The sequence below is a fragment of the Verticillium alfalfae genome, genomic scaffold, assembly GCF_000150825.1.
Source record: "Verticillium alfalfae VaMs.102 supercont1.1 genomic scaffold, whole genome shotgun sequence".
Taxonomy (NCBI): Eukaryota; Fungi; Ascomycota; class Sordariomycetes; order Glomerellales; family Plectosphaerellaceae; genus Verticillium; species Verticillium alfalfae.
In genome coordinates, this window is record NW_003315038.1 from 4719381 (window position 1) to 4729839 (window position 10459).

Below are 10459 nucleotides of genomic sequence, written 5' to 3' on the forward strand. Positions count from 1 at the left end.
TCACTCGCCAACAACAATAGCAGTTTTTTCCTGCAAAAATCAAACACTGCTCTCGCCGTGTCACCACCAGATCCCCCGCCTTCCGATTCCCTTGCCGAACGGCTCGAGTCTGGCCGCCACACGCCAACCAATGACTTTACACACCAGCCGCTAGTTTCTCCAATCTCTGAGCCCGAGCCACGAATCTCGACAGACACCGTGCAGAGCCAGAACTTTTCTCGTCCGAGGAAACTCAGCCTCAAACAACCGACCCTCGACTCGGCCAAACCCCGACAAACGCTCTTCCCTTCACCATTCGCCCCTCCGCCCGACCTTCTGCCCGAGCTCGCCTCTCCCCGCGACGGGCGTTCCAGAGGCCAGTCCAACGCCTCCACAAAAACCTCGTCCACCTTTTCGTCCGTTCCCCTACCTCCTGGCAGCGATATCTACGACCCCGGCCGCTCGAGACTGCGGCATGCCACGACGGCCCCGGCGGCAGTGAGGCCCGCTCCATCCTTTACCCAAAACCGCATCGACAGCGTGGGATCCGGCTACACCCGCGACATGGCCCCGTGGATCAGCGCTGACGAGTCAAGATCAAGTTACAGATCCCAACTGACAGCATCAAGCGCCCAGGGCACCTGGATGACGGAGAGGAGCAGCATCCTGACACGAGACAGCTCCGTACCATCCGTGTACGCAGGCCCTGACGAGCCCAGCCTCGAGGACGTCATGGGCATGTACGAAAAGGGTTTTCACGACGACTCGAGCCCAGAAGACATTGACGATATGCATTTTCACGACAAGAGAAACGACGGGGCCATGAACAGGAGGAACACACGGATCCTCGAGGCTCTTGAGAAGTCGTTGCCCGCGCCCCCGACATCGGGTCTCGGGATGGGCCCCCTGGTCCGGGAATCGGCCGAGATGTTCCGCGGCGAGGAGCCGCCGCTTGCTCTGCCCAAATCATCGACATTTGGGGACTTTAACAAGCGACACGAGAACGAGAAGCGGGACTCGGCCAAGTCCCTTCACGAGTCACCACCCTCACGGCAGAGCCCAGTCCCGATTGAACATGAAGATCCCGAGTCCAGGGACAGATATGGCTTCCGCAAAGCCAACCAGTACGTCACGCGAGAGCAGTACGATACGTGGAACACGGGCTACGTCGAGTACCTCGCCCGCCGACGGAAGAAGTGGGTTGCCTACCACAAAGAGATGGGTCTCTTGACGGACAAACCCGACCGGTTCCCTCCACCCGCGAGCACCAAGACAAAACGATTTGTCCGCAAGGGCATCCCACCCGACTGGCGAGGCGCTGCCTGGTTCTATTACGCCGGGGGGCCTGCCATCTTGGCCGAGTATTCTGGCGTCTATGACGAGCTTCTTACGAAGCAGGTCAGCGCTGTCGATGCCGAGGCCATCGAGCGTGATCTCCACCGCACTTTCCCCGACAATATCAAGTTTAAGCCCAACAATCTCTCGAACAACACGGACTCATCGCGAAGCAGCAACCAGACAACATCGGAAACGGCTTCGAGTGGCGGCGAGGACGGCGAGCCGCGCATGATTTCCTCTCTGCGGCGGGTCCTCCGCGCTTTTGCCATTCAGAACCCTCTCATCGGATACTGCCAGAGCCTCAACTTTTTGGCCGGCTTGCTGCTGCTATTTCTCGAGACGGAGGAGCAAGCCTTCTGGCTGTTGAACGTCATCACGCGGGTATACCTTCCCGGCACGCATGCAATGAGCCTCGAGGGCTCGAAAGTGGATCTCGGCGTGCTCATGGGCGCCATCCGCGAGTCCATGCCAGCGGTCTGGGCCAAGATTGGCGATGAGATGGACGGAGACCCAAACGAGTCGCGGCCGACGACGAGTGGAGCTTCAGCCGCGAAGAAGGCTAGGTCGAGGCGCAAGCACATGGCCAACAAGTCCGTCTCGACAGACAGGCTGCCGCCCATCACGCTGTGCATGACGGCATGGTTCATGAGCTGCTTTATCGGGACGCTACCGATCGAGACGACGCTGCGGGTATGGGATGTCTTCTTTCTCGAGAGCTCCAAGACGCTCTTTCGCGTGGCTTTGACCATTTTCAAGCTCGGCGAGGCGGAGATCAAGGCCATTGCCGATCCGATGGAGATGTTTTCGGTGGTGCAGGCGATGCCGCGACGGCTCATTGACGCCAACGCACTGATGGAATCTTGCTACAAGCGACGCAACGCCTTTGGGCATCTCAACCAGGAAACCATTGACGCGTTGCGACAGGAGAGGCGGGACAAGACGCAGCTCGACCGGGACAAGCTGGCGGGCCACGTTACGGACGGCGAATCAAAGGTGCGACGCAAGAATACGCTTTTTGGGCGGCGACCCAAGCGGGACGCAAGCGCATAGGCTTGCTTTGCCGAGTGGAACAAGACATGTAATGAACGCTACGGCATAGAGACGACTCGTTTGCATACGATGGCATGGTGTTTTGGTGTTGCATTTAAGCCCGGAGGAGGGAACGGGGCGGGAAAAGGATGCATCTTGTTTCTTTTGTCTTTTCAGGTCATGGGTCAGGTGTCACATGGTCACGCCCGATAGATACGCAACTGGTAGCATTCAAATGACATGAGGTTTACCGTGGCCGCTGTTTCGCCTCCTCTTGTCTGGGATCTGCAACAAGCTCGCTTTCGTTTGTCCACCCGGAAAGGCCGGAGCCGCGCCCCGGAGTTAGCATCGGACAATGCAGGCAACCCACCAGCAGCACACGACGACCCGGACGGCAAGAGGGACCCGACTGGCAGTCAGGCACTGCACTGCTTATTGTCCGGTCGCTGCTGCGCCTCCCATGTGGGTTTCGCGGTGGGAGTTCTCCGAGGACGTGTGCGTGCCTTGCGTGTCTACGCGTGCCTGCCTACCTCCTTACCTTACCTACCTAGGTACTACCTACCTATGTCGAGACTGACTTAGCCGCAGCGGAAGGTACGTAACTTCAGTAAGCACGCTCGACGACGTCCCAATCTTTGTCTGTCCACACCTCGTTCGTCTCCCGTCATCCCACACTTCGAGGCATTTATTTACTGGAGGCATTGAAATTTCCATCGCCGTGTTTTTTTCTCAGTTGGGCGGCGTTGCAGCACTCATCATTGGCCTGCCTTGGTGGTACTCGTCATCTACGTCAGCATTCAGCCTCAAATCGGCCAGGCTAGACATTGTCCGCTCGAAAGGGCAGCTACCAGACAGTACTCAGTCTCTCGTCACCGGCTCCTCAATCCTCGACTGTATCGAATGCCAATTGAAGCCGCTCACTGGCGTGATCGGCTCTTTTCTACCTCTTTCTTGTCTCTCACGGCTCCGCGGCACGCCACCCACCGCCATGAGCAGGCTGACCTCGTGGTTCCGGCCCTCGGGCGCTGTAACACCAAACAGCACCCCCGACGGCGCCTCAAACCCTAGCACAGACCAGGATGTCGAAAAAATGTTTCGTGCGACGGACAAGATGCTCATCATGGAGGATGCTCTCGCCGCGGCAGGTCTCATGATGAACGATGACATTGACGGTGCCGTCGAGGCTCTCGGCAAGAATGACTCGGTATTTCACCTGCTCGGTCTCGGCGTCACGCGCTTCATGCGATCGGTGCTCGGCTTTGAAAAGGACGTCATGGCCGAGGCGTCCTCGACCCTCGCCGAGTGCGAGACGCGCGCCTGGAGCGACATGAAGACGGCCCAGCGCAAGGCTGAGAAGCACAGCACCGTCTACCCGCCCGGGACAGAGTACTCGCTCGTCGTCGCGCAGAGTCAGCTCATGTCGGCCGTCGTGTCCGTGCTGCACGAGAGCTTGACGGAGGGCCTCAAAGGTTTCTACAAGCTGAGGAAGGCCTACGTCAGTCTCGACGCCATCATCCAGGCCGAGGACAAGGTTCTGGGGACTTCAACGCGCCAAGTGCCTCCTCTGGAGAAGACGGCCACCAACGAGCAAATGCCCGGCAGCTTTGACGATGACGAGTTTGTCGATCTGAGCGCTGCCGCCGACGACAGTGACGAGTTTGTCGACGCCAAGGAGACGCCGGGGCAGTCTGGTGCGCAGACGCCGGCGGACCTCGAGAAGGACTTGCAGAAGCTCCAAGTGCAGGATGGCAAGACACAAGCCCCGGTCACGAAGCCTCTGGACAGGCCCTTGCAAGACGAGCCTCTAGAAAAGCTTCCTCGGGACGATAAATCGCAGACGACCACACCGGACGCCGGCGACGCTGCCCTCCTGACGAATCCTCTCGACATTTTTATTCACTCGGGCGCCAGCATGTGCTTTGGCCTGCTCCTCATCATTCTCAGCATGGTACCCCCGGCAATGTCCCGTCTGCTTTCCATCATCGGCTTCCGTGGCGACCGTGCCCGTGGCGTGCGTATGCTTTGGAGCGCCACCCGCTCCCGCAACGTTAACGGCGCCGTCTCTGGCCTCGTGCTGCTTGGCTACTACAACGGCCTCCTCGGACAAGCCGATATCCTGCCTTCAGCTTCTGATGGGGCGTTTTTCAAGGGCAAGAGCGATGGCCGCGAAAAGGACGTCATTGGGATTCCCCGCGAGAGGTGTGCCGATTTGCTCGCCGACATGCGCATCCGCTATCCCGAGTCTCGACTGTGGCGGCTGGAGGAGGCGCGCGGCCTCTCGCAAGATCGCCGTTTGCGCGAGGCCCTCGAGGTGCTGTCGACGGGAGAGGAGGCCAAGATGCGCCAAGTCGCTGCGTTGAACGCCTTTGAGATGGGCCTCACCGCCCTGTTTGCCGGTGACTGGGTGCTCACGCGCGACACCTTTCTGCGGTGCCTCGAGCTCAACGACTGGAGCCACTGCCTCTACTACTACATTGCCGGATGCGCCGAGCTCGAAAGATATCGTGATGCCGTCCACAAGGAAACGACGAGCATGAGATTCGCCGCCGCAAGAAGAAGACGGAGGAGCTGTGGCGCAAGGCCCCCTCGGTGGCCGGCCGCAAGAAGTTCATGGCCAAGCCGCTGCCGTTTGACCTCTTTGTCCAGCGCAAAGTCGCCAAGCTGGAAGAGCGCGCCAAGGAGATGGGTGTCGATCTCGCCGACGCCGCTGCCAGCAGTCCCGCCTGGGAAATGGCCGCGTTGTGGTGCGGTATGAAGAGGATGAATCACGAGGAGCTGCGGCAGGCCGTGGCAGGCCTCGCTTGGGAGAGGTGCACCGCGAGCGAGGCTGGACTTGTCAAGTTGAAAGAGACGCCGGATGAAGTCGCCGTGCGCGCCGTGACGCTCGCTGGTGCGCTGCGATCTCTGGGCCGGCTTGACGAGGCGAGGGCGCTGCTCAAGGCGGATGCCCTATCGCAGGACCGGTAAGTTGTGTTTTGCGTCTTGTTGAATGTTTACTGACCGGTAAAGGAACCTCGTCAAGGGACCCCTAAAGGACGACTATGCGCTGCCCGGGGCACACTATGAGCTCGCCGTCATCGCGTGGCTCGAAGCCTGCCAGGGTGATGCGGCTGCCGCGGAGGCCGAAGAGAGGGCGCGTCGGACCGCCAAGGTTAAGGAGTGTCAGGAACATCTCGACGTCGTCATTGCGTGGGAGGCCTTTGTCTTTGATGCGCGTCTGGGCATGCGAGTGCAGACAGGGCTCGAGACGCTCAAGTGGTTCCGCGAGAGGATGGGATAGCGTTCAGCAAGCAACAAGGGAGCATGGGAAAAGGATCAAAATAAGTCAGCTGACCAGGCCGAAGCCTGGATGTGGGCGTTTGCAGCCCGGGTATCTACCGTACAATCCTACGTAACGCCGCGTCCGTCTAACGAGCACATCCAGCGGGGCAATCCACGACCAATTTTTTTTTGTGTGTTACTCGTCATTCTCCGGCTGGTCGTATTCGTCGTCGTAGTTCTCCTCGTACTCGTTGTAGTCCTCGTCGTATTCTTCGCCGTACTCTTCGCCCTCGCCACCTCCTTCGCCCTCGCCGATAGCCTCTTCGTCGTCGTCGTCGTCCTCCTCCTCCTCTGGCTCAATCTCCCGGTCGCGGAACGCATCACCAAGCACGCTGTTGGCCTGGCTTGTTTGCCCGCTGGCCGTGCCTGTGGCCGTGCCGGGCCCGCCGCCTGGGCCGCTGTTGAGGAGACTCGAAATGGCATCGTAGTTGAGACGCTTCGACATGCCGTGGTGCTTCATGACGTTCTGGGCAGCCTCGATCGGGGTGCTGGCGGGCGACGTCTGGGCCTCGCCGAGACGCGGCTTGTTGCGCTTGCGGGGCCGCTTGGGCTTGCCGGCCTCGAGCTTCCTGTCAAACTCGCGCTGCTGGTTCTTGCGCAGCCAGTCCTGGTTCTCGTTGACCCACACAATCTCCTTGAGCTTGACCTCCTCGGGCGACAGCAGCGCGTTCATGACCTCGACGTCGTCGGCAAACTCGTCCTCGAGGACCTCGGGCGCCATCGAGACGGTCTTGCTGGGCTCGTACTGCAGCGCCCAGTCGGCGTGGAGACGTGCGCGCTGCTCGGCGCTGGCGTAGGCTGCGGCATGCTGCATCGTCTCGGGGTCGTTCATGATTTCCGAGATCTGCTCCTCCATATTCTCCTCGTCGTCCACCCACTCCTCGTTGATCGGCAGCGGGTGTTTTGGCGGCCGGCCTTTGGCGTTGCCGGCGACACCGCGGGCCTTGCTCTTGTCGTCGCCAAACGCATCCACGAGCGCCGGAAAGTTGCTCTCGTCCTCGCCGTCGAGCTGCCCGTTGAGGACCCTGTCTTCAGCCGACGTCGGCTCGGGCGGCGGCACGGGCGGGATGAGATAGCCGTCCTTGTCGCGGAGGTAGGAGGCGCTCGGGCACGGCACCGATGACAGGTCGGGCCCCGTTCGGATCGGCGGTGGCGCTGGAGACTCGAGTACGCTGCCGTCGCGGTCTGAACCGTCGTCGCCGGTGGTGCGCTTGCGCTTGCGTCGCTTCTCCTCGATCTTCTTCTTGTACTCGTCCGAGTGGTCGGTAGAAGGAAGGCGGATCATGCGAAGGGGGTCCCGCGCTCTCCCAATCCTTGGTGAGAAAGTCGTCAATAGTCAGCTGACTGGCAGCCGTCTCGTTAAACTCCTTCATGCGCTCCTGAATCGTATGGCTCGTGACCTTGACAATGTAGACGACCTCGCGCATGGTACGGCGGAAGTTGTTCATGCGCGCGGCCATCAATAGGCAGGCACCGCAGATACCTGACGGTCGACGACCCATGATGATCCAGTCCCTGCGCATCGATGTGATGAGGCGAACGGCATCCTCGGCGACCTTGTCGGTCTGCGGTCCAAAGTCGAGCTTGGTCGCCAGCCGGTGAATGATGTCTTCGGGGAAAATGGTGCAGGCGAGACTGCCAATGGGCACCTTGTTGACGAGCGCCTTGAAGCAGCGGCCGAGACGAAAGACGTTGAGCCGCGTCAGGTCGGCGAGATCGAGCATCATGACAAACTGCGTCTCGCGCTCGTTGCCCTCGACCCTCTCCTGCGACCGAAAGGCGTAGTAGATGCAGGCGGCGCAGACCATCTGAAGGGTACGGCCCTGGGTAAAGCCCTGGCCCATGGCGAGCTTAAACGTGGCGACGGCCTTGTCGACAATGTGCGGGCGGGGATTGCCAGCGAGACGCCAGACGTAGCCGTGGATGAGGTTCTTGGCGTCAATGATGGTCTTGTCGCGCTGGCTCGAGCCGGCACCGCGACCTCCGGGGCCAAACGTCCGCGCACCGCCCTGGTCGGCCGAGATGTAGCTACCCTGCACCATGGCAGCACCGGAGGACGTCTCGCCGAACTGGACCTCGGCCACAATGTTGCTCTCCTCAGCGATGCGACCACACCCGTGGCAGATGCCGTCGACGACTTTGGGGTTCGTGCAGTGCTTGTTGGGACACTTGGGGCCCGCTCGAGGACACCATGGCCGACGCGCGTTTGTTCGCTGCAGCGGCGGCGGCGGCATCCTTGGCTGCCTTGAGTCGGGTCGCCTCGTCGCGCTGCACGCGAGCCATCGTCTCAGCGAGACCACGGGGCCGCTGGAACGGTTTGGTGGGCTTCCTGGCGGGAGGAGCCATTTTGAAGGCGTTGGAGGTGCCTCTGTGGGCTTTATTTTGATGTTTGGATAATGAAGAGAGGTATACCGATGAGTTTGCGTTGACCGATCAGGGAATCTGGCCGTATTCGCCCCCGTTCCTTCCAAGGCAGGCAGTCGCGGGGCGCTTGCCAGAACCGACGATCCTGACTAGTCGAAGAGCAACCAGAGTTCTCGGTCTGCGCGAGCTGAAAGTAATGCCTTTTGTTATCATGGAGCAGGCAGCTGCTTAAGATCGCGGTTGAGGTTAAATCGAGGTGAGGTTGGAGGTGGGCCAGCTCTGTGTGGCGGGAGCCCCAGTGGAATTTTCGCAGCGGGGTGGGCGACGAAATTTTGGTCGAGAGGGCAAGCGCGAGCATCCACGATGGGGATGAGTCAGCCATGGTGGAGGCATCGCGTTCGAGCCCGGATGGGATGAACGACACTGCACTTTGCTGCTGCCTGCCGAGGATTGACACGCATGTTCTACAAGAACGATCAATGCAATTCCATCGTCGTTCTTCATACGGATTACTAAATTACAGTAATTTCCATCGAGAAGCCTTGCTCATCAGGGCAGCTCCGCTCGACCGCCGACGCCCGACAGCCCAAAGCGGTATCACCGCCCCCCTCCCTCAGTGCCATCGACGGCTGACGGTTCCCTGGGCCGGATGCCGCTGGCTGTCATGGCGTCGGAGTCGGGGCGATCGCTCATTGTGATGAGTACCTCTCATGCGGGGCATCGAGTAACTCGTTCCCCTCATGCGGGGCACCGTACGCCCTTGTGCTCGGGCGCACGCCGTGGTGTCATGGGTGGATTCGCAGCATATAAGTCGGCGCAGTCCTGGGCCGAGTCAACTCTGGGCCGAGTCAACGTCATCCGTCAGATGTGCTTCAGATTTAACACGCCCATTCCTCCCCGAACTTACACGCTCGACACCCCAACTTCAACCTCGCCACCATGTCCTTCAAACTCGAGGCCGGCCCCGGCACGGATGTCTGGAAGAAGCACCCGTCCTGGGACGTCTATAATGGTAAGCACATTGTCAGATGCCACCGCGAACCCTACTGACCAGCAGTCCCCACGCACGCCCTCCCCAAAAAGCCGCTGACGTCCTTCCGCTCGGCGCGCCTGACGTTCAGCGCCAAGTGGACTGAGCAATACGACCAGGCCGGCATCCTCTTCACGCTCGAGCCGCGGAACGCCTCGGACGAGAAACAGAGGAGATGGGTCAAGACGGGCCTCGAGTACTACAACGGCACCCCGCAGCTGAGCACCGTCGCCTGCGATCGTTACGCCGACTGGAGTATCACGCCACTGTCTGCCGTTGGACCCACAGACGGCCCCCTGGATTTCGTCGTCGAGCGGAACGAGAGCGAGCACGGCACGAGCATCTGGATCTACTACGCACCGCCGGGAGGCAAGGAGCGCGTGGCTCTGCGCGAGGTCGGCTGGTTCTTTGCTGACGGCGCCGACTGGGACCTCGAGGTTGCCGCTTTCGCTGCGCGGCCGGCCGAGAAGACGGACGGCAAGCTGGAGGTGGAGTTTTCCGGGTTTGAGGCCAAGTGGGAATAGGCTGAGGGGACAGACAGCAGTTGATCACGAAAACCAGGACATCACGAGCAACATCAAGTGAGGCGGCCGAATTTCTCATTATCTCGCCCTGATGAGGGCTCAAGCCAGCCGGGGCGTCAGCGTTCCACTAGGGAGCCGCATGGCGCCCAAAATCATCAAGATCATCATCTCCTCCAATGTGACGAAGGAGACCGCTGCTGTATCGCAAAGCGGGTGTGCCAAGTACAGGCCGAGTGCCCGCCATCTCTTTCCGTGAAGAACAAAAGAAAACATGCCAGTCTGCTATCTTCAGAGATGCCGGGTTCCTATCCGCAGCGGGGGGGTTCGTCCAAGCGCCCCCCTTGCCGCTGCAGGAGAATGAAGAGAGTTGGGATGAGTCGTTCATCCGTATATGCCCGAACGACGGCAAGTGAGTGGCAATTTGTCAGTTCCGTTTTTTTTTGGGTACTTTTTGTGGTTGATTGCCGTGTTCGGCATGCAGCAGCAAACCCATTCGTAGTCGTGTTCCTAACCTGGGAAGCCCCGAGGAGCCAGAATTCCATGGTAAGGCAAGCCACTGCCCCAAATTCAAACGCCCCAGAAAACTGAGTACCCACGAAACAAGAACGGGGAGGCTTTGTGTCTAGGTCCCTCGCTCCCATGTGTCAGAACAATGAACGGCCCCCGAATGGATCGCCAATCTGACATGGGGGCCACAGAAGGAAGAACGCCAAAACGCCTGCCACCGTTCCGCTTTACGTCCCGGGGTATCACAATTTAGGGACAGTCCGAAGCATGGCTCGAAAAACACAGAGAACACACACGTAGCAGAGAACACACTTAGACAGTCTTGGGTGAACGGGCGTTGCTCAACGTCAATGACGTCGTCCAGGTG

At 60.1% G+C, this 10459-nt stretch overlaps 4 protein-coding genes across 4 annotated transcripts; 3 read left to right on the forward strand and 1 right to left on the reverse strand.

Moving 5' to 3' along the window:
• Positions 1–624: 624 nt before the first annotated feature.
• VDBG_01453 (GTPase-activating protein gyp3) lies at positions 625–2367 on the forward strand (the record flags this gene model as incomplete). Its single annotated transcript, XM_003009724.1, has 1 exon — positions 625–2367. The coding sequence occupies one exon, from the start codon at positions 625–627 to the stop codon at positions 2365–2367; it is 1743 nt and encodes a 580-aa protein (XP_003009770.1).
• A 967-nt stretch (positions 2368–3334) lies between these two features.
• Positions 3335–5101, forward strand: VDBG_01454 (conserved hypothetical protein; the record flags this gene model as incomplete). Its single annotated transcript, XM_003009725.1, has 1 exon — positions 3335–5101. The coding sequence occupies one exon, from the start codon at positions 3335–3337 to the stop codon at positions 5099–5101; it is 1767 nt and encodes a 588-aa protein (XP_003009771.1).
• A 702-nt stretch (positions 5102–5803) lies between these two features.
• On the reverse strand, positions 5804–7901 carry VDBG_01455 (transcription factor tfiiib complex subunit brf1; the record flags this gene model as incomplete). The annotated part of the gene is made up of 2 exons (XM_003009726.1): positions 5804–6980; positions 7033–7901. The coding sequence occupies 2 exons, from the start codon at positions 7899–7901 to the stop codon at positions 5804–5806; spliced, it is 2046 nt and encodes a 681-aa protein (XP_003009772.1).
• A 1069-nt stretch (positions 7902–8970) lies between these two features.
• On the forward strand, positions 8971–9585 carry VDBG_01456 (conserved hypothetical protein; the record flags this gene model as incomplete). Its single annotated transcript, XM_003009727.1, has 2 exons — positions 8971–9043; positions 9089–9585. The coding sequence occupies 2 exons, from the start codon at positions 8971–8973 to the stop codon at positions 9583–9585; spliced, it is 570 nt and encodes a 189-aa protein (XP_003009773.1).
• Between the last annotated feature and the right edge of the window lie 874 nt (positions 9586–10459).